General features: G+C 39.9%; 1 protein-coding gene across 5 annotated transcripts in view; it reads right to left on the bottom strand.

Annotated features, from left to right (window-relative positions):
* The window catches only part of EML4 (EMAP like 4), a 246,461-nt gene that overhangs the window by 67,483 nt on the left and 154,342 nt on the right, over positions 1-24,636 (bottom strand). For 2 of the 5 annotated variants that reach the window (XM_061625362.1, XM_061625360.1), the window contains exons 3-7: positions 19,895-20,024; positions 14,301-14,480; positions 10,223-10,351; positions 9,307-9,332; positions 8,642-8,674 (exon numbers count right to left, since the gene is read on the bottom strand). In XM_061625362.1, coding sequence (XP_061481346.1) covers positions 8,642-8,674; positions 9,307-9,332; positions 10,223-10,351; positions 14,301-14,480; positions 19,895-20,024 — 498 coding nt within the window. The remainder of the gene's footprint in view (positions 1-8,641; positions 8,675-9,306; positions 9,333-10,222; positions 10,352-14,300; positions 14,481-19,894; positions 20,025-24,636) is intronic. The other 3 variants (XM_061625361.1, XM_061625363.1, XM_061625364.1) reach the window with 3 other exon arrangements.

Here is a 24,636-nt window from a genome sequence, read left to right as displayed (position 1 = left end):
TCTGGCCTAATCACCTCACTGCCTTTCTTCTGTTTTGGACTCTGGGTCCAGTAATGCAGTGGCAAATTCAGAAGAGCTGGGTCCCTTCATGATAGTCACAGCCATCCCCTCTTTTCCACTTTCCCTTGTTTTCTTTGCTCTCCATGTCATCTCGCAAGTCCACACTTCATTACAACAAAGCCCTTAGGAGCCAATCAGCATGAAAAGGGAGGCTCTGTGTTAGCTACTGAGAAGAGTCTTCTTAGTGGCTGATTCACCTCCTTTCACTCTGGCTGGCTTCAATCAGCACAAACGACAAGGACTATTCTCAGTGCCTAGCACACTCCCCTCTTATGCTGATTGGCTCGTGCATAGGGACCTGGCTGGGACCTTGCTCCCAAAAAAGTGTCTACGACCCACACACAACCCAGGTGACTACACCCCTGTCTGGGTCATATGGTTTACCATCCTTGAGGTTCAGCACAGGGCTATCTATCTTCACTTCAAGAATACCTGCCCCATCCCACTATGCAATGAACAGTATTCCTGTGCATAGCCCGTTTAGATCTTCATAATGGTCCTTCTGAGTAGGTCAATAAGGGCCAAAGGACCTTGAGTAAAATAGTGATTAGATGTATTGAAAAAGTAAGCTGTACAGATGCAGTCTAAAAGAGGATGAATGAGATCACACAGAGAGGCCCATGACATTTTAAAGCCTAGAAAGAAAATATTGTATTAAAACGAGAGAGTTGAGGCCTATGTAGAAAATTATATATATGCATCTCATCCCAATTAAACTCCAATTAAGAGTTTCCCATTTTCTTCAGATGTTTCCTTTCAAAAAATCACAAAGGGGAAAGTTTACTGCTCATATGCATCTGCAAATTATTGTCAGATTGACACTTCAATTACTCACTTAAACTAACTAGGGCTGCCACCTGATTAAAGAAATCTGAGTTTTATGAATGTAATACTATTAACTATTTATTAACTCTGCATAAGACAATTTTTTGAAGGAAAAAACACACTTCTATTGTTTAAGTCACACTTCTGCAATCCTGGGACTCCAGATGTTGGACTATAACCTGCATCATCCCCAGCCAGCATGGCTAAGAGTCAGGAATGATCGGTGCTGCGAGCCAACATCATCTAAAAACCAAAGTTTGAGGGAGGTTGATCTAGGTGTTGCATGCACATTGCCTCCTGTAAGAGTATGAAACCATCTGGAAGAGCGCTATTAGTTGTCCCCCATATTAAAGAGGCCTGACCGGCCTCAGCTAGAAGTTGGGCATTTAGTGTTGCCAGTCCCATACTGTGGAACACTCTTCCAGCAGAGATGCAGCAGACAGCCTCACTTTTGACTTTCAGGCATCTCTTGAAGACTTTTTTTTATGCTGACAGGCCTTTTCAGCAGTTTAATTCTTAATCAATTAAGGTGACTGGCTAATCAAATTATCTGTACTTTATTTTTTAAATGATGTTGTATGTTTTAACATTGTAAACTGCCCTGATATTTTACATGGTGGTATAGAAATACCTTTATAAATAAATAATAGAAAAGATCATGCCTTTCCGAGATGGCATCTGCAATCCTAAGATTACCCAAGCCTAACCCAGCTTTACTCAAGCTGGCAGTGCAAAAACATTCGGATGGTGCAACTCCCAGCATACCTGACCATTGGCTAGACTGCCTGGGACTCATGGGAGCTGTAGTCCAAAATATCTGGAGGGTACCAGGTTGAGGAATGCTGGATTAACCAATGGACAGCCAAGGCATGTTGCAAAAAGCAATCTTCTGCAATTTTAAGAATTTGTTGGAAAGAGAATTCCTGCTCATAAAGCAGGCTTGTAAATAACCAATTTCCTGATGTTTTGTGATGCAATAAGAATACCCTTCAGGTAACTAAGGAAATAAGATTTTGCAAATTGGATTGACAGTAGAATCTTTTAGCATACTAGTGTGTCGCAAGTAACCAATACCAACGTGTGTGAACAGAAAGGACTATTACTATTATTATTCTACATGTCTCAAGACGATGTACAAAATACTATAAAAACAGCTAAAACCAACATGGAAAACAGCAGCAGAAATGTGTAACAATATAAAGTAGAACCTATGGCAGACACTATTCATCCAGCTGGGAGAGCATGTTGGAACAAAAATGTCTTCAATTGTTTCCGGAAAGTGCAGATAGTGGGCTCTCAAGAAGAATGCTGTTTCTCAGAACGGGGCAGCCACAATGAAAGCCCTGTAGTGTGGAATGGGCTTCTGATCTCTTTGGAACTTGAAGCAGCTGTCCCAAGACCGCAGCTTCTATAAGGAATAAGACTAGCAGCTTCTTCTGTGAGATAGTTATCACGGAAGGACCAAGAGCTGATGACACATCTCCTTCGGAAAAGCACCCCTTCCCATTTCTGATGGGTCTCTTCTCTCTGCCCCACATTGCAAATTCCTCCCGACCTACACATGCGGCTTTGTTTGGTTTCTGAGTGAAGGCTGGAGTGCGAGGACAGGCAGGGGAGCACTGGTGTGTGCAGACTTCTGCTCTCATGTCTCCAGAATCAAGCCATTGAAAGTAAGTTTTTTAAAAAAGCAGCTTTGTACACTGAGAAGAGCGTTGCTGCATTTATGCCCCACGCCTTTCCCAGAGCTTGGAAAAGTTACGGGAGCTGTAGTTCAAAAAAGTAACTTTTCCAAGCTCTGGCCTTTCCTAGGATGTTTGAGAGGTTAATGTAAAAAACAAAACAACCTAACATCATAAAAAAATCCCCTATTTTCTTATGCTTTTAAAAATTCCAGCTGGCCCAAGACAACTACATTAACAGGTTTCACAAGTAAATTGCCATGAAGTGAGTATCTGTGAGAGTAAGGCACAAACTAGAAGAGTCTCTCTACCTCTGGGAAGCAAGCATCTTTGAATACTGTCTACAATCTTAGGAATGAGATTCTAAGACAGGCTGAGAGAGATGTTGTCCAAAACATCTGGAGGGTATCCGGTTGGCAAACTCAGTAGCATCATGAGAGAAACAGGAGGTTAAAATGTGGTGCTGTGGAAGTTCAGGTTATAAATAGCACAGACAAAGACACCCAAGCACCTTTGTGTTTCCTCACCTCCCCCCAAAGAAACAACAGGAAAAATAAAAAAGCATTGTTTTCTTCTGGTATGCTGTGCAAACTTCACCGAACTTGCTGAACACATTTTCAGACAATTTTCATTAAAACGTCTGTATAAACAAATTATGACTAATCTTACTTGGGGATGGGGAGAATTCCTCACACACATGTCCTTGTTTCTCTTTTTGAAACCCAACACTATAAAATGTTTTCTTAGGTATACAAGCCCACAGGGCAATTACAGCATTAATGCAAAACTTTTTTTGGAAACTGTACAGATAATGGCAGCGTATCAACAAAAGCATTTTCAAATAGAGAGTTCTTGCCCAGGGGCAAATTCCTGTAAATACAGGCTAGGAGAAGCAGCAGTTTAACTCCCTTTTAATTTAGCTTAATTACTGTGTTCCAGAACATCAAACTCAATTTTATTGGGTCCCTCCCAACTGTTTAATAGTTTTAAAGGACACAATAAGATGAAATCTTTCATGTGTACCTCAAATGTACTTCCTATACCCTCTTGCCCCCTTCCCTTTTTTGACTCTGCCCCCATCGGCACTATAAATTGAAAGCAGTGTCATACCACTTTAAACAGTCATGGCTTTCCCCCAAGGATTCTGGGAACTGTAGTTCATTAAGGGAGCTGGGAGTTATCAGGAGACTCCTCTTCCCCTCACAGAGCCACAGTTCCCAGAGTGGTTTCAATCCTTCTTCCTAGGGAACTCTGGGAATTGTACATATGTCAGGGGAATAGGGGTCTCCTAACAACTCTCAGCTCCATTGAAGTAAGAAAACACAAGTCATTTCTTAGAACAAATAGATCCCCATACACACACAAAGGCGGCACCAGTTTAATTCTCAACAGTTCTTCACTGTGTCATAATCCAGTTGCACGGAGACACCATCTTTGTTTTAAGCACTGTAAATGTAGCTTATGGAATATTTAGACTAACACACACACAAACCAACCACACACCACACACACACAGAAGGCTTATAGGAGTTGGAGTCCAACAACATCTGAATGGCCACAGGTTCCCCACCTCCTTTTTATAGGGAAAGCGTATTAAAAGGATTATATACTTTTACGTACATGTACACAGAACTCTTCTTCCCATGAAACCAACACACTGAGATTTTCTCTTGCTCCTGCCTACAGAAAAGTTGTGTAAACTAAAAGCTTGTTACAACAGCATAATTAGAGCAATATAGAGGAACCTTTCGCATTTTTCACCGGTATCTTGTGCAAGGCGGAGGGGAAAGGATGGGGTTTACCATGATGATTCAAATATTAGTTATATTACTTGTGTGTTCTTTTCATAGAAGAGATCTCAAAGCGACTTACAAAAACAAATGGTAAAAACAAGTACTGTATAAAACAACCTAAAATAAATCAGTAATATATATAAAGAAAAGAGCAGATCCAACTCAACCCCACCTCACTAAAAGATTAGCAGAAGATTAAGGTTTAGAGGCCGGGGTGAATAAGGTTTTTTGTCTGGTGCCTAAAAATAAACAGATCGTGATGGTACCAGGTGTCCCACCATGGGGAGAGCATTCCATAAACAGGGAGCTGCCAATGAGAAGGCCCATTCTCATGTCGCCACCCTCCACACCTCCCTCGGAGGGGGCACATGGAGAAGGGCCTCAGATTATGACCTCAGGGTCCACGTTGGTTCATGTGGGGAGAGGTGGTCATGCAGTGATAATCTGAAATGGACTGTTCACAGCAGTTTACTTCTGCTGTTAATACATGCAAGATGGTTGCCATAATGTACTTGGGCATCATGAGGTATGCATGCCAGCAACATGCGTCACTGGTATCCAAACACTCCACACAATTCAAAAGTACAAAATGGAAATGCTTCTACATACTGCAGTGGCAGTGGGGGAATACCATCACTCAGAGGCAATTACAAGCAGTCTCTATACGATTAAGGTCATGTTGAGACCAACTCTTATTTGCCTAAGGAAAAAGATCCCACTCTCCCACTTTCACGATGGAAAAACAAGCACCGATCTTTGCTTTTGTAGTAGCACTATATTCTTTGGCAGCCTTTTTTGCATGAAGCTTTCCTTCTAGAAGAATTGCAGAGGTGTTTCCAGCATTCCCTACTGCAACTCTGACTGGGAAACAAAATGCAACAGAGCAACTAGATGACAGATAAGATATGCATCTTTATAATGCTAAGTTAGATGTGCATTTGGGGAGGGACTCTGATCTGAATTTTTTCGATGTCAAAGATCCTCACTGTGAACATTCTACAGCTGCTTTCTATGTACTTTTTAAAAAGCACCATAGAAAGTAACATAGGAATGGGCACATGGCTTTAATTTTTAGATCTGTCTTGGAAGCATTTCATACTTGCAAGTAAATTGCAACAAGTGCAAAATCACAAGAGATCAGAAAAACTCTACTTTCATATATATATCCCCTGCATATTAATAGCTGTATGTACAGTTCGCAAAATTATTTTAAAAAAATTCCAGCCTCAGGGACGGGGAAGGCCTCATAATTTCATACATTCAAATCAGGTACTTAAACAGGTAATCCTGTATCTCATTTCCACCACTACTGCTAAAGCAATCTGCATGTAGAGACCTGCCTCTGGCAGCCAAGCGTAAAGACTGTATTTCACGTGCAGCCATGTCAAAAGCAAAGTCCTTAAAATAGGTACTGGCACATAGCTGCATCCTTCATCTATAGCCAAACATGGTAGAAAATTTATTAAACCATTAGAACAGCTTCTGAAAGTCACGACATGTTCTAGATGTTAGTTTCAAGGATTCTGAATGCTTTTTAAAAAATGCACGTATGCTCGGCTGTAGTTATTGCAAGAGTTAAAGTGGTTTAAAGGCAGGAAAAGGGCAGGGTGCCCCTTATGGGCATGCTGAACGCGTATTTAAACAGAACAAATTTTTAAAATGAACTTCTGGATTTGGGGGCGACAAAGGCAAAAGGATAGCAATCACCTTGGAGGAGAGGGTGCAATTGCCAATTCACAACTGCCTTTCTTTCTGAAAATCATATAGGCTGACAAGAGACTGCTGAAAAACTAAAAGGAAAACTGCCAAGGGTAAGAGTGGATTTGAACTCCCACAATGTGAGCTGAACGGGAAGCACCAGTAACTAGCAATCCCTGTCTACATACTTGCTTTAAAGTGCCTGGAGCTGAATGTTTTCAAATCAGATGTGCAAGGCTGTATGTAAACCACCCAAAAAGCAAAAGGGCTGGCATAAGGTTTCATGACTAGAGTCCACTTCATTAGTTATCCTCAGCCGGCAAGTATATTTACATACAGGGAAAGAGGGAGGGAGAGAGAGAGGTAAACAGAGGGAGAGAGAAAGAGATAAATGGCAATGAATTATAAGTAGTACACTCTGTGATATTTAAATGTTACGGCTCTGCAAATTAGTGACCACTTATAATATCAGTAATTGGTAATAACATTATTCTAGCATTGCTAGTGGGACAGAAAATCATTATCTTGATTCAAGCCTAAACAGATAGAATGAAAACCCTTTGACAAGTTTCACTGGTGACTCCTTTTGAAATTCTTTTTTAGGAGAACAGGAATTTCAGATCAGTGGCAGAGGGGCCATAAATTGCTTTGCATGCAAAAGGTCCCAGGTTCAATATCTCTGGTTTCATAAGGTAAGGATAAAACCCTAGACACACCAGGTCCTCTGCAGTCATGAAGAGGAGGCTGGAAGCTTTTGCTCCTGTTTTTCACTGATTATATGCCAGTTTTCACTGCTCTATGTCCAGTTTTGGACAAACTATGTAGTTAGTCTTAATTATGGTTCACAGAAACAAACCAATTGCAAATCTTGAGTATGAAGCTGGGCTTGTTTCAAGAGACCATAGTTAACATTAACCATAGCTTAGGGTTCAAGGTAACAAGGAGAAAACAGTACAGAGAGCACATAAATGCAACTCATCTACTGTAGGTGTGTTCCATTTCATTGAAAACATGTGTGTGAGTGAGTGAGTGAGTGAGTGAGTGAATGAGTGAGTGAGTGAGAGAGAGAGAGAGAGAGAGAGCTAACACACACACATCTACCTGCCAAGTGAATATAACAGTTCATGCATCTGACAAAGGGGACTCCAGTCCATGAATGTCATTATAAGTGTTCATCTTTAAGGTGCCAGAACCAGGCAGGTATTTAACATCCACCCATGACATTCAGAGTTCCAAAATTGTTTTCACAAGTGAACAAGTATTTACGGCTCTGTCAAATATGGTTTCACAATTACCAGCAAGAATATGGAAATGTCTGAAGGGCATTATAAATTTGTAATACTACTAGAGAAAGCTCTAACAGGGATAACACATCAATTATAAAAACTCGAAATTTTGCAGTTTTAGAATTAATCATGTTCATTCATTGCCTTTTGAAATGTCAGCCACTATGCAAGGAATCTAGATATGACACCTTGCATTAAACTACTACTCAAATATGTTTCCAAGCTAGCTAACCTGCAATGTAATTAAGGCATGAAGCACACAATAAATAATACAGGAACAAAATGGAAACATCTATCAGTAACAGATTTTGAAATTTTTGTTTGTTCTACTAAGACAGTAAGACTGAACCTGAAGACAGTTATGACATAAGGATGGGGGAATCCAGAGGTCATTAAGGTCTATTCCCTCCTCCAGGGGATCATACCACATATATCCACAACATATTAATCTACATAAACTATGTAACAATTTGTCCCAAGAGAAGTGCAACACCAAAGGAATGATACCATCTCAGGGTAGAACAGGTAAGCTACACAAGCAAGTGATCCAAGCCACACAGGGGAAGGCAACCCCAAATTTCCTCCAGCAGTGAATTGTGCAGACTACAGATTTGTGAAAAGCATGAAGAATATGATTTATGTGTAAAGAAAATGCAATAACTATGCTATATATGACATGCACTTGAGCAAACATGCTCCAGGTTTCAAGCTTCATGCTTCAGTGACATTTGCAGATCAAAGCAAGTCATTCTGAATAAAGGATAATATTCTTAGGCAACAGTAAGTGGTACATACATTCTTTGATTATACAGCATTCTTTTTTTTCTTTTCAACAAGCCAGCAGCAGCCAACGAGCCAGACAAGATTTGCTGGCAGAAGCAAACAACCTTTATTCTTTTTTAAAGTGTTATCAAAGGAGGATATTTTAAAAGCCTTCAGTTTCTGTTATTCAATTATATACCACATAATTGGTAACTCAGAATGCTGAGGGCAAAAGGGATCTTTTAGTTGGCATTTCAGGATATTGTTAGAAGACAACTGCCTGGGTAACATTTAATGTAGATGTGTGTAATGTCCATTCTCATATAAGAGGAAATTATATACCAATTAATATTTGAGTTTTTGGGGAGGTGCGGAGGGAGTGTGATGCTTTTTAATTACAATATATTACATTATTTAGGAAAAAATACAGGAACAGATTCCTATTAAAATTGAATGTTGGGAGACTAAAAAGCCAAATAAAAGATCAAAAATGCATTTAACAAAGAAAGCAACCATCTTGCATAGTTGTAATCCTTACCTTGGCTGTTCTTTTCTCGGGCTGACATTTTTGCTGGTTATGGGACAGAAATAAAACAACTTACAGGTGTTTCCTGTCCTGAGTGAAGCCTGCCATTCCAAGCCCAATCTAGTATTTTTAAAATCCATATGGGAAACAAATCTAGCAGATCAAATATGCATCATCACAGAGTTCCTGATTTTAATGAAAGCCATACAGCATTTACAACAGGCAGAATCCTTTCTGTGAGTGAACCGATTTCGAGGTTGCTTGGTGTTTCAGCTGTTTTGCCCTAATGCAAGAATCCTATTAGCATAATGTGTGTTCTTCAGAGTGTGGGGGCATGTGAGAAGCCTCAATGGTTTAAACACGAAGGCAGCAGATGCAAACCCACAAAGATATGTGCACATGGAGCAGCTTAAACAAAATATTTCTTAAATGCAGGTAGAACTTCATGTATGCGAGTTCATCTAACACACGGATGCATTTTTCCTCTTTGATCTGGAGCCAACAGATTCCACAATTCCACTGGATGCAGTATATTTTGAAGCAAGCCCTAATAATCAAACCAGATTTAGCTCTTGTTGAATTGGTTATAGAAATACCTTTATCAGTCTTACCAATTAGCAAAAGTAACAATATGACCTTGAATAAATGTGTGCTTAAAAACAAATGTTTCCAATTACCTTGGCTGACGATGACATCTTTGTGTCTAGGGAGAGAAATGCGAGTTGTAATTAATATAGGTAAATGTTAGTTTGAAAATGCAAAATACTAATAAATGTTAGGTTGAAAAAATGTTAAGAAATCATGTTAAGAAAGAATGCTTTGGAACAGTCACATAACTTATAGTACATAAAATTACATACTAATCATCCATGGGAAAGATGCATAAAATACTGTTCATATACATAACTGAATTAGAACTACTGTGGTTAGAATGAATTTAGCTAGCATAAGATTTCCCCCCTCCTCCCTCCACGTGCCCAGCTCCATCCCCAAATCTGCTCTGGGTTAGGTGAACCCCCAGAACAGATTTAGGGGGTGAGCAGGGGTAGGAGGGGAGAAACAATGTTTCATTGCCCCAGGAAAAAACCTCATGCAGACACAACATTTAACTTACGGCTACATTGAATATAACCCGTTTTTTTTTTTAAAAAATGGAATTTTATACTTACAACCACTTTTAAAAGATCTAACCATATAAGTTTCTCTTTTTAAAAGTAGCATGGCTTATTATGAAATTAGAATTAAATAAAGACAAAACCATCCAGTTAAGTAATGTTAATCCAGTGAAGCACTGATTTTTCAAAGCAAGCTGGTTAAAAACATTTTTTAAAGCTGTTTCAAGGTTTTTCATTTTTTGTAGAGAGCTCCAACATACACATGGAGGTTTCCCCAAGGGTTAGAGTTGCATCGTTCACTGAAGAGAGAAAAGGGAAATCCTAATGTGCAGGAGCATCAGTTGTGCATCAGAACGTTAATGGAGTTTTGAATCAGGGTGAAAGATAACACGATTATTTAATACACATTTTACAGAGCCTTAGTATTAACAACTCAAAAGAGAACATGTTAGGCACAGGTTAGGAATCGTGTACTTACTTATCTGCATTCTTGCCACTTTTGGATACCAATTTTGATGCAGAAGTTGCCCTCATTAGTTTATTACGACTATCTTCTGAACTTTCCCATGCACTGTGTGATTTTTCAAGTGTAGACAATCTCTTTACACTAGAAAATAAGCACATTTTATTTCCAGTGTTAAACCATGAATGAATGAGACAACATAAGGATTTGTACTGGAAATGCAACACGTCAAGCAGCAGAAGACGGAAGAAATGCCAGGTCAGGACATCCTTCAAGCACGACCAGAAGAAATAAGGATTATAGAAAATGATCTAAGTGGATGTTTGAAAACAGTCAAAAGGGCAACAATTTTAAAATCTTTTAGTGCAACACTGACAAGCAATGTTTTAAATGTGCTAGGCTTTCTCATATTTTGCAGTCCACATACATGTATAGTTTGACGGGCTAAATGGAAGAAAGTCTTTAACTGATGAATAGTTTGATCATCTGAACTTGAACTCTGCAGTGCAAGTTTTGCTTCGTTTTAGATGCAGGACATTTACAGGAGAGGATGTAACTTAGTTCACACCACAATTCCAGCAGTTGCCCAATAGACAGCCTTGCAATTCATCCAGTTAAGACAATTTTGGGAAAGATGGTATGTGCAAGCTACCGACGGCAAATTTATTTCTGTAAGATCTTCAAAAGCTAAAAGGGAAAAAAGTGCCAAAAGTTAGGAAGTCAAACATTAGAAAAAAGTGAGAATGTGCGCACACACATTTCTTTTTGCTCAGGCAGATTAATATGCTAAACCCAAGAACAAATGGCTTTGTACAGCAAGATGTCAGAAGGGAGAACAGACCAAAGTCCACTTTAAGGTAAGTTTGTGCAAGATAACAGAGTTTATGAAAGACTGATAAACATGCATTAGTTGGGGTTGTATCAGACACTATCATTTTCCTACTCTGAAAACATTTTCATTTACAGGAAAAACACACAAGCTGAATGTGTGACAATTACAAATGCATCTGCTGTGTGTCCAGGTGCTGGAAAATCATAAATAACGGTAGAGTCCCAGCAGATGTGCACAGGCACAGAAATACTCTTGTACAAAGGCTTCAATTCAAAGGTGCTTTTGCATGAGCAGAATATATTTCCGCTCACACAAGATGCCTCTTTCATGCTGAAGCCTGCTGGGCCCCATCTCATGCTGTTGAGGATCCTCAGACCTTCAAAACTGGCTTTTCAAGGATTGCAGGGGGCTGCAGTGAGGGCAAAGTGGCAGGAAAGACCAGTAGAGTGAGAGGAAGTCTGCTTATGTGTCTCAGAATCTAAGCCATATAGGAAAGTTTATGATGAGTGAAGTAGCTTTCAAGTAAGAATTTCTGGAATCTCCCTTGCCCCCTCTGGAAGTATGAATGATACAACCATCTTCTTGAAATCCTTTGTCCAGTGAGAGTTAAAATATATTGGGCTGGATCCAGGCTAAGTTAGTTGAACTTAGATCCCATTGTAATCAATAGGACAAGTTAATTATGACTCAAGCCTCAAATTGATTTCAAGGGAACTTTAGTTCAACTCTAGCCTGGAACCAACCCATATTTTAAGTTCTCAACCCATATTTTAAGTTCTCAAAAGCATCCAATGGTGAAAGGATGTCATGCTTTACTCTGCTGGCAAGCTACACTTTAAAAATAACTCTGGGTATAGTTGTTCTATACATCTTAATTGCTAAAGCAGTTGAAGAGAACTTGTTTTACATAAGGCATTTAAGTGTGATTCTGATAAGAGATTAAGGCTTGATTTTTTAATCTGCTACTGTTCTTAGTTGTAGACCACATGCTTTGCATTTAGGAGGCCCCACATGCCAATCTCTGCCACCTTTCATTAACAGGATCAGGTAGTGGGGGATGGGACAGGACACTGCCTGAGACCCTGTCAAGCTACTGACTGACACACCATATTGAGCTAGATGGGCTGGATATACGGCAGCTTCCCATGTAACCTATGTTGTTTCTTGGATTCAGTTTTTAAGTTTGATTCAATTATGCTGTTTTGGAGTGATGTTAGAGTAGTGGTATGTTTTGAAGTTAAATTTCAGAATTGTGACCTGCCTAGGGGTGGTTTATTATTATTATTATTATTAATAATAATAATAATAATAGCAGCAGCAGCAGCAGCAACAACTGCTGTATTTGAATCATTTCAGAGTCTCAAGATTGCTTCTATTTATATTTAGTTTATATAATTATTTCCCAGAAGCACTGAGAGTTTTGATACCAGGGATATAGCAATTTATTTTTCAGCTTGATAGTCCTCGTTCACAGAGGTGTGTGTGCCAGAACTGCAAGTACACTGGGAATCTTGTTTTCTGTTTCTTTCTTCTGCCTTAATGTCACTGAGAACCCATAGCTCAGTGGTAGATCACATGTTTTGCATACTGCAGCATCCAGTACCACCCTAATATACTCAAAGACTGATCTCTGGACAGCTCATTTATACACATACAGCAAATTCATAGGTGGCTTTGTTATAGGCAGAGCTACTGTTCAATTTATCCATAGTCCCTGCTGCATGGTCCCTGTGACAGAAGTTTATGTGTACTATTTATGTTAATTACTTTACTGGCTCATAGCATAAAACTTAATATAATTGCTTGAGATGCAGGGAGTTAATCTAGGTGTAAAGGATTGCACATGGTAGGTGAATGGTAGAAGAGGCCATTGTGCACCCAAGCAAAGATGGAAAAGGAAGGAAATGTAAAACACCCAATGCACTGAACAGCAGCCTGAGAACAAGGAGCTAAAATTAAGGTTTGAAACAATACCAAGCAGAATTGTGAGCTATTAGTATCACAGTATGCCATCACACGTAGGCAGCACAAAATATTAGTTAGATATGTCTACAAAAACAATGGAATGCATTTAGATTCAATTGTAATCCTTGCAGATTTCTCTTATGGTAACAGATCTGAATGTTGGGCTCAATCTTATTAAACTGAAAGTGTCATTGCTACGATTACAACTGGCTGTTTCAAGGGTTGCTGGGGAGAGGCTGACAGAGCCAGAATAGGCAGCAAAGACTGGTGGAGCTGCCCACCTGAGCTTCTGTCTCCTGCATCACGTCTCTTTACCAAGAGGTAGAGGAGGGGCAAGGGCAGTGCGGTGCAAATGCACCTGTGGGAGCACTGGATTGGCTCCACCAATGCGTTTGCACCATGCTTAGCTCACTGCTACCTCCCCATAAGCAGCAATGCAGGCAATGGAAGCGCAAGTGAGTACTGCCACCTCATCCTGCTGACAGTTACTGAGAAGAGGTAGTCCATGCTCAGCAGAACTGACCTGGCCAGCCACAACAGCCTCCCGGGAATTTTCCCTCCCAATGCTATTGGTTCACTGTGGTAAAAAGTTCTGGGGACGGGACTTAGCAGAAGTGGCCTGGTGGTAGAACAGCTACTCTCTGCCATCAATGGACTAAAACTCCAAGAAATTTGCATTTTTGCTATTCCTTTGAGGAGAGGTATAGTTCCATTGGTATAGTTTGCATGTAACACTAAACCATGGCTTAGCACTGTGTGCACAACCTTGAATGAGCCTGTTCAAAGCCTTGGGCTTGTGCACTCCCCTCCCTCCTCTTGCAGGGCCAAAAGAAAGATTTCTTTTGCAGAACCAAAAGAAAGATTTTGCTCGTATTTTGTGTCGCTTCCCACAAAACCTTGCTTGCTATTACATATGAACCAGGGATCATGCTTAGTTAACAAACCATCTTCATAATCCATGGTTTGAGGCTAGCATGTTTTGAAACTGACCAGAGTTTGTTTTAAACCAGGACTTCTGGTTTCAACAGCAAGCCAGGATTCATGGCAAGTGCAACTAGTCTGCTATAAACTATAGTTTTCTGGGGACAGGCGGAGGAGATGACCCTCAAGCCTAAGGTTCTGCTTGGGTTTCATCCAGCTCACGCATATACTACTATGTGTGAACCAGACCATTATGTTAATCTTTTGAGAATTTTTTTTTTAAATAAAGACAGGCATGCTTTTAATTGGGAACAAAGCACAATGTTAGTATTTTTGCAACCACTTCCTAGCTGTGTACTTGGGTACTTAGGAAACCTTTTGCCTGGAGCAGAACTCTTGACTTCTGGGGTCTGCCTGTGTGTTGGGAGAGTCTGTGCAGAGGGCTGGGGAGAAGGTGAAGGTGATGCTTGAATTTGTGGGCTTTGATCATTAGAATGAGAGTCCTCTTTTTTCTCTGTTTGTCCATGAAGTTTTTCCTTCTTTTTTTCTGTACCACTGAAAAACAAAGTATAAGAAAGATATAAAAATAGTTTTTTAAAATACAAACAGAAAAAAGTGAAAAAGGAAAAAAAACACCCAACCCCATGAAAACATTTGTCCAAAATAGAAGTATGTTAGATTAACTGCTACAGAAGCGAAATACCTAATACACAGTTTGCTTTAAGAACTTTTATTTATCTGCTAAATATAAATTGATAGAAGCTCTGAGTTTATCTAGCGAAGAATGTCAATATTTTAGATCTTATGTTCCATGCAATTCCCCATCCCAAACTCAGAGTGTAGAGTATATATACACCATTACATATATCACATGCCATTATATTTTCTTCTGCAAAAAGCAACCAGTTGCAAAAGCGCTCTTTTTTTAAAAAATACATTGCTTAAGCTAAAATTATAGGTTCTCACCAGCCAGAGATGCACATTTAGTGGCCTGAAAAACAAACAGGAGCTTTGGTCTCACTGCTTTTTCCTTTAAAAAGGCACTTCCAAAATTATCACACTTTTTAAAAAAAGAAAAGATTTAATGTTGCATCCAGTGGTGTCCTTACTGCTGAGGGAAGGCTCTTTGATCCAGCAGGGGCTTCCGTCCATAGAACAGTGAGGGAGGCAATTTTTTCCAATTCCCCTGTAACCCCTGCAGCCCCCGTGCCACTTCATAAACTCTTCCAAAGGATCCCCCAACCCTCTGGAGCAGCTTTTGGGAGCATCTGGAGGGCTCCAGGGTGAGGAGGGATTGGTAAAAATAATGTCCCTCCCCATTCTGCTGATGGAAGACTCTGCTGGACAAAAGCACCTTGCATCAGCACAAGGGACACTGTTGGATACAACTTTAGTTTACTTTTATAAAAAAATCAGTGCTGCAGTTAACTTTCAACTTTTTCCAGAATCTCTGACAAAGCAATATAGTATGGAAAAACAAACTGTAGGAAATGTCTTACCACTAATGAAAACAACTTTGAAGATTATTATTATGACAGATGTATTGGCAGCCCTGATTTGCTGCTATTGTGACAGTCTTCACTCCAGTTATCCTACAGTGAATCAAATATTGTCTTTGCCGTCTCTTCATGTGTAGTTACATCCTAAATCAGGACTCATTTGGCAGTGACAGCTACATTTCAAATAGGACTGTTGACGGTTTGTTTGCTATTACATAAGGAAAATTCCTGATTTAACCAGCATTTCTACTAACATGGTATATACCATACTTGATGGGAATATCACATCTACCACGCATGCGCTGGAATCATTAACCCTAAGACAAGGATGGGAAAACTATGGCCCTCCAGATGTTGTTGGACTACAACTCCCTTCGACTCTGACCATTGCTCATGCTGGCTGGGGCTGATGGGAATTGCAATCCAACAACATTTGGAAGGCCACAGGTTCCTCGTTCCTGTCATAGCGTAAAAGTATCTTATACCACCATGTTAAATAGCATGTACAGAGCTCTGAAATTTTAAATTAAAAAAAAACAATTTGAGCTTATTTGCACATATATCTATACAGTCCATTCCTGTAGACTGAAAGCAGAAAAGGTGGACAAACAGACTGTAACTTAAATTATAAACAATGCAACCATCATAATGCAAAATGGGCACATGGCAGATATATTGCACTAATCTGTACAAAAACTGTTTCGCTTTGTGTCTTTAACAGGGTTAGAAAGTTTTTTCTAAAAATCCAGAACAGCCAGGACCTGTAAGTGCTATTGTGTTTAGTTTGCTGAAGTGAAGTTTAACATGCCATTCTTTTACTTAAATCTTTATATATAACAAATTTCCCTACATGGATTGGGGATTACTTTCTTGTAGGAAAAGGGGAAAAAAGTGAGTCTCATCACACACACATTTCAGAATGCATGCACATCATGGGTAGAAAAACCCCCTCAGTGCTGAAGAGGAAAAGACACAAGGTTTGAGCATTATTTCAATTCATTTTTGAAATGTTCTTACTGTTATTAAGAGTTAATGCAGTAGTTATGCCATCAGCATGTATGTGCATTTGCCTAAAGAACTCAGATTAAGTTCTGCCCAAATTGCTTTTCTTCACTGAGCTCTGTTAGAGGGGAAAAAAGCATACATATTGCTAACTGTAAAAATAGAGTATCTTCAAATGTTGAAATGTCAAACAGGATGTGATAATCTTAGGAGTTATACAGAGAGTTACATTCCACAGCCATGAGAAAAAAACCCTGATGAATGCAATCTAGTGCAAATTTTGTGAGTGCTTTGGTAAAACAAAAACGATAGATTATGAGTTATGCGCTGCATCTTTAAAAATGCACCACTGCGCTGGTGCTAATTTTTTCCCCACACTAGAGCAAGGAGCCTACTCTACAAAATACTTGAGAGTTGAGAGAAAACATGGGCTAGCTACTGTGTTACAATTGGCTAGATCCTGGTCAGAGTGTGGCATTTGCAGCGCCTTGGTGGGCTCCTGTTAAAGGCTCATATGGGTCTCAGCAGCAGCATGCATCACTGTATAGCAGCTGGGGTACATAGGAGATGTGGACTCAGTAGTGTTAGCACAACACAGCACAGTGTAGTCAACTTGTGGGTTGTGCTTGTCACCTGGAGAAACCTGACTTCCCTTTAATTCCTTCCTTTGTATCGAGTCTTCTCTAACGTTCACAGGTTAACCTCAGTGAAACATTAGGGGTGAGGGGAGACAGAAAGAGAGATGTGGACTGCCATCACCTTGAGATCCTTAGATGAAGGAGAGGATACAAATGTGATAAATGAAAAAATCAACAACAGGATCCAGACTGAGTAATGCTTCAGATCTGCTAAAATCAATAGAACTTAGGTTAGTCTTGAGTAAATTCCTATTGATTTCTTTTGTATTATTATTTTTAAAATATTACTTTTTAAAATATAAAATATAGTGGTAGGAACTATAACTGTGAGGGAGAAACTACATTTCCCAGGATTCTTTAATGGAGGTCATTCACTTTAAATGCGAATTGGATGTGCTTTAAATGTATTGTGTGGTGCCGGCATGTAAATCATTTTAATAAATTTTTTAAAATGGAAATGAGCTATAAAGGTTACTGGGTGACCATAAGCTACTCACCATCTCTTAGCCTAATTTGCCCCTCAGGACGAAAACAACAGAGGGGAATCATGACCACCCCAAGGAAGAAGGGCACACTTAAAATGCCTGCTACAAGTTCATTTAACAGAGTTACGGGGTGTGTGTGACATTTTGGTGTATATCTCTTGAACCAAACCACCTAGAAACTTAATTTTTTAAAAAATTAAAGCTGAGAGTCTGGAGATTAAGATGACTCACCCAGAGACCCAGAGAGGACCCCAAGAATCTGGAGTCTCCGGGCAAAAACTGGAGACCTGGCAACACTAACCTAACCCTATATACCAAGCCACTTGGTTACTGTTCTAAAAAGGAAGGGGACTACAGTTATGTAATCATATTTCCCTCATACAAACTTCCCTGTTTAACCGAATCTCTCATTATTCCAAATTTTACCAGAAGAGAAATTAGACACTATAGTCAGCTGTCTCTATGGAGACAGGAAATAATTCACAGATATAAATTTAACAGCTGGCAAGTCACTGAGAATGCTGTGGCCTTCCATCTCTCAGTGTCTTGGATTCCAAAACCCAGCTTCATGAGCTGCATGGGAGAATCTATGGAAACTATGGAATTTGCTCCCACAAGATGCAGTAATGGCCGCCAGCTTGGATGGCTTTAAAAGAAGATTAGACAAATTCATGGAGGACAGGGCTATCAATGGCTACTAGCCGTGATGGCTGTGCTCTGCCACCCTAGTCAGAGGCAGCATGCTTCTGAAAACCAGTTGCTGGAAGCCTCAGGAGGGGAGAGTGTTCTTGCACTCGGGTCCTGCTTGCGGGCTTCCCCCAGGCACCTGGTTGGCCACTGTGAGAACAGGATGCTGGACTAGATGGGCCACTGGCCTGATCCAGCAGGCTCTTCTTATGTTCTTATGTTCTAATCTATTTCTCCCATGCTCTTCCTAAGCTGCTCTGGAGGGTCCCCTTTGACCCTTTAGAGCAATTTTTTTTGGGATGGGAGTACAGGGGCTGAAGATTGAAGAAGAATATCTGTGACTCTTCTGCCTTTGAACAGGATCTTTGGATCCCAGCCATTATCTCTGGCAGTCCAGAGCACAACACAGTCATCTGATACCTTGAATGGTATTCAACAGGGAAATTTTTAAATAAAACTTAAAACATTTTATTGGCTTTTTGTTTACCTAAATGAATCTGGAGGAAAAAAACCCCAACCATTCAACAATGTACATTAACACAGATGTGAAGTATGCAAATGCAGTATTAAAACCAAGAAATATATTTGAACACTCATCATGAAAAAGCCTGAAGTATTTCCTTTAGCTTGAATTATGTTGTAAAAGTATAGTACCATTTACCCCGCTTTGTTTCCACCCGTGATAATAAAAAAAGCATTATTATAAAAGTCATCTGTTAATTTGGCTACTTTTACAATTTATATGCAAAAACAAAGTTAGACCAATTTTGTTCTCTTCTTCAACAGATCAAAAGATAGCAGAAGATTCAAGTCACAACCAACAACTATTTTCAGCTTGGAAGTGAACAAACTAATTGACAATAAGGGATATATAATTTTTTTTTAAAGAGTATTTCTTATAGCAGCCTTTGCCAACCTGGTGCCCTTGAGATTTTCTGTACTACAACTCTCAACAGTCCCAGACAGCACAGCTATGCTGCCTGGAGCAGGTGAGAGTTGTACTCCAAAAGACTGGGAGGTATGGCATTGTCAAAAGGCTGTCTTATACTGTGCCCTTTGATATTCACTATATCAGAGTGAGATCCAGTGTGGCATAGTGGTGAAAGTGTTGGACTACGACCTGGGAGACCAGGGTTCGAATCTCCACACAGCCATGAAGCTCACTGGGTAACCTTGGGCCAGTCACTGCCTCTCAGCCTCAGAGAAACACCTCTGAATACTGCTTACCATGAAAACCCTATTCATAGGGTGGCCATAAGTCGGGATCGACTTGAAGGGAGTCCATTTTCATTTTTTCCATTTCATATCAGAGCACCACATAGGTGTGTTTAATGTAGCCTCTGGTGAACTGGCAAATGGTTAAGAAGGGAGCTAGTTACCTCAGTTTTTGCTCTCCTTCCAACTCTTTTTCGTTAACTTGAGCTTTTGATACCACATGCACAATGGACCTATTTGGCCTCAAACCAGGGAGCAAGTAAAACACAAGGCAAAACGAGGGGAGGAGGACTAAGATGATCAAGTAGGCTACAAAGCACTATGGCCAGACTTTTTAAATTTTATTTCTAGCAATGACAATCCATAATCTGTTCATTCAATACCCTCATTTTCTACAATTCTTCTGTTTGTTTATTCATTTGCTTTAGAAGAAAGAAGCATACCTTTTCGCAGCGGATGAGAGAGTTTCTTTTCGGGCTATTGGAACAGAAGGGCTATGGCTGGCTTTTCTGCTTCCTGCACTTCCATTGGTGATGCAGGACATGGAGATAGCTTCACGGAGGCCTGGCTGACCTACGAGAAACACAACGTGAAGGTAATGTGTAGCAGCCTTCAAAAACATCCCTCTGACATTCAAATTGAGATTTATCACATTTGAGATTGGTTTTGATAGAACAACAGTGAAGATAAAAAGACTGCACATCTGGTAATTGCACGGCTGGCTTGTCAGTCAACAACTGCACTTGAGCACAATCCAAGTAAAATAGCCCTTTGAAGTATTTTTTTTAAAAAATCAGTAAACCACCATTTGAAATAACAGTTATAATTTGCTTTTTTTCATTTTGAAGGGGAAGTGTTTTTCCTTAATAAATATCACTCTCCTGCCCACCCAAGCTTTAACTGTTGTCCCTATATGATAGAAGCTGAAAACGCTGTGAATACTGCAGAACCAAATAATAATAATAAAAAAAACTCTATTGTACACACACGGTTAATTAAACTTGTTGACCAGATCTTGGAATGCATTTGTTGTTGTATAAAATACTGAAATGGAAAACTCAACTTTAAAGAGTTAAAAAAAAAACTTGAAAGACTATATTAGGAATAGAAAAAAATAAATAAAAAAACCATCGGGTTTCCAGATGTCCATTAACTGTAATGGCTGTAATATTATTTTTAAAGGGATGTCCCTTACTCTAGATCAGAGACCAAAAGAACAAGTCTGTGAAGTCTATATGTATCATCTTGCTAGATCAAGCTCAGGCACAACTTGTCCAACATTGTGTCTCCATGGAAGACAGGAGTACATAGCCATCTGTGGAAAATATGCCAGATCTCTACCATTCCTCATTCCTTCCTAGTAACTTGGCCCAGCAGCTCATTTTGCAAAACGCTCTGTAGGTTTTGGCCACCAGATGGCTCTTACTTCACTATCTATAGCATAATGTTTCAGTTTAATAAGATGAGTGACCATCCATAGCAATTTCTTCCCACTACACACCTGAGCAGGATAGTTCACCATTTTATAACAATGATGTAACAATGAATACATAGGAAGATACATAGAGAACTCGTACTTTCCGACTGTTGTGTTGTACCTTGCACACACCTCTTTATTTATTATTATTACTTATTACATTTATATCCTGCCCTTCCTCCCAGAAGGAGCCCAGGGCTTCTTACGTCAGAAGATGATATAAAATATATTGGGGCTCAAGCTGTCATGGGCACCACAAAACACCCATTTCACAGCAGAAAAACTGGCAATGCTCAGGAACCCCCCCTCTTCTCCAAAAAACAGGCAAAACATACAAACAATAGACAAAAGAAACAGATAACCCACACACTGAACAAAATATTAAATAAAAAACTATTTGCGAGCGACAGGAGGCCTTGTCAGGGGCCAATGGGTGCCTGAGGGCATTGTGGTGCCATAGGCACCATGCTGGGAACCCCAGGTATACAGAATAATAGTATAAAAATGTTTCCAAGTTAGACACTGTCCATGGTAGATTCTGAAGACAGTTCAACAGCTCTGATGTGCATTCAGGGACTCTGGTTCATATGGTGCTCAGTGGGAACAGGAATCGCCATAATCACTTCAGAGTGAAAGGACTTTCCTTTTGCATATTGCAGCCTAAAGATATCTTGGCTGGGTGCCATTGAGTACTATTAACAAAATGATTTCAGGCAGAAGCCATAATCTGAGATGTTTCATTTGCCCTTGAACTGTAGGTGAACTTTCTTTCGTTCTGTATTATCATAATAGACCAATACCTCAGGGGCTGCCATCGAAGCAATTATATGGAGTTGTGAAAGGGAGGGGCACAACTGTAACAACTCAATTTCCTGACAGGCAGAAAAAGGATACCATGGAGAAAGTGCTTTCACATTTCATGTGGAAATATAAATTCAAAGCCAAGACAGGTAGACAAGACATTTACTGGATGGCAAAAATGAATAAAATTTGTTTCAAGTAAGTAAGTTTTTTTCAGGGGGATACCAATATTTCCCCCTTCATTTATACTAAAATTATTAGTACTCAGATAACCTGAAGAATAATGTCTTCCCAACGGCACAGAGGCCACTAAAGTTGTTTAGACAAACATACTCAGAAGCCCCCTTCAAACATTCATGCTAAACACCTGAAAATTGGGTATGGAGTGGATGGGGCCAGCATACACGAGGATTTTGCATGCATAACCAAAATGCATGCATAGCAACTCCCCTATGAGGAAAGGTTACAGCATTTTTAGTTTAGAGAAAGGGTGAGCAAGAGGTGACATGATACAAGTATATACAATTATGCAAAGCATGGAGAAAGTGGATAATGTTTTTCTCCCTCTCTTATAAGACTAGAACTCGTAGACATGCAATAAAGCTGAATGCTGGAAGATTCAGAAGAGACAAAAGAAAGTACTTCTTCACACAGTGCATAGTTAAACTATGGGATTTGCTCCTGATGATGGCCATCAACTTCTTTGGCTTTAAAAGAGGATTACAGTAGGGTCCTGCTAATACGGCGGGTTAGGGACCAGGCCCCCGCCGTAAAGCGGAAATCGCCGTACAGGGGAAATCGCTGTAAAGCAGGGCCCCATAGATTATAATGGGCCATGTCGCACGAAAATGATGTCAAAATGGCATGCGATGGAAAAATCCCACCGTATTAGTGGAACAAGCGCTGTAAGAGCGGGGCCTTTCCTTAATTGAAAACCGCCACATGAACGAAGCGCCATAAAGCGGAACGCCATAAAGCGGGGCCCTACTGTAGTCAAATTCATGGAGAATAAGGCTATCAATGGCTACTAGCAGGGCTGTAGTCGTCTAGGGTCTCAGGGGCTCTAAGATCTCTTATTTTTTGGAGAGCCAGGTCCCAGCAGGGTCCCTATGTCTCTAGCATCCTAGGAGTCAATGAGCATGAAAGGGGAGTGTGTTTTAAGCACCGAGAAGAGTCTTCCAACTTGCTTCCTTGTCCTTTCCTGCTGATTGGAGCCCGAGTGAAAGGAGATGAGTTGGCCACTGAGAAGACTCTTCTCAGTGGCTGATACACTTCCCTTTAATGCTCATTGATTCTTAGGGATGTCTGTTGTTGTGGAAGAAGGTGTGTGTGGGAAGGACTGAAAAGTAGGGAGATATTACAAGATAACACTGTATGATTTGTTTGTTTATTTTCATTTATTTAAAGTATTTCTAAACAACCCTTCATCCAAACGTTTCCAAGACAGCGCACAATAGAATTATTAAAACATTTTAGCCTATTTTTCAGTACCAACACGCTAAAGGAGATGAATAATACCTGAAACAACTACAAAAGAAATAGCAAAGAACAGCAAGAATATTTAAAAACACAACCACAAGAATAATAATATAAATATTAGTTTACCCCTTGCTCAAATGCCTGTTCAAGAAGTCAAATCTTGTTTCTCCTTCTCAAAGGGGGATTTTATTGGGAACATTCCACAATGTTGGTGCCCCAACTGAAAAAGCCCTTCATGTGTACTTAGCTGCCATACCTCAGACTCTGTGTGTGTGTGTGTGTGTGTGTGTGTGTGTGAGGAGGACACAAAACAGGGGTGTTGTTGTTGATCTGAACATACAGGCAGAGTCATGTAAAAGGACGCAATCCTAATGTACTCTGTCCTCAGATAGTATAGGGCCTTAAAAGTCACATTCTGGATGATGAATTGCTCCCAGAAACAAATCTGCAGCCATCATTGCTGACAGAGCATTGGAAGAATACAATCTGAGTAACAAACATCAGGTAACAATCTGGCAGCTGTGTTCTAAACCAACGGAAGTTTCCAGACCATTATAAAGGCAGCCCTACTGTATTTAGAACACATCTAGCTGACACAAGAATGAATGTGGTCAAGCAGCAACATACAAAATAACAATGAAAACGTTATGTATAGTACTAGTGTTATCGCCACTGGTGATTTTTTTGAACTTCAGTGCCATTTAAGAAACACCTCTGGGTGGAAGTTTAGTAACTACCATCAGAATCTTACTGGCAAAGTAAGCTACTATTTAACTTTGGAACAACTGACATTATAGGAAATTAAGACTTTGGTGGACCATTGCTGTCTTTTTATTGTATTTCTGAATAGTAATGAGACTGGGATGCTCTGATAATCATGGGGGACTGGAACGCAAAAGTAAGGAACAGAGAAGAACTAAATGGGGCTTAGGACAGCCTTTCCCAACTAGTGGGCCACCAGGTGTTGCTGGACCACAACTCCCATCAGCCTCACCCAGCATTGCCAATGGTCAGGAATTATTGGAATTGTGGTCCAACAACATCTAGTGGCCCACTAGTTGGGAAAGGCTAGCTTAGGAGATAGAAATGAAGCAGAAGAGAGACTTATTGGATTCTGTGAAGCCAATAATTTGTTTCTTGCAAACATATTTTTTGAGCAATCAAAAAGATGACTGTACACGAGGACATCACCAAATGGCCAATATAGGAATCAAATTGATTATATAAGTGGAAGCAGAAGATGGAGAAGTTCCATACTTTCTGTGAAAACAAGACCAGGAGCAGACTGCAGTACAGATCATGAACTGGTAATATCGAAAATCAGAATAAAGCTAAAGAACAACAAAGCAATCATAATGCCAAAATACAATCTAAATAACATCCCAGAAGAATTTAAACATCAAATAAGGAACAGATTTGAGGCTTTAA

The sequence above is a fragment of the Rhineura floridana genome, chromosome 4 (genome assembly GCF_030035675.1).
Source record: "Rhineura floridana isolate rRhiFlo1 chromosome 4, rRhiFlo1.hap2, whole genome shotgun sequence".
Classification (NCBI taxonomy): domain Eukaryota; kingdom Metazoa; phylum Chordata; class Lepidosauria; order Squamata; family Rhineuridae; genus Rhineura; species Rhineura floridana.
Note: the sequence above shows the minus strand (reverse complement) of the source record. Positions and strands in the feature narration are given on the sequence as shown.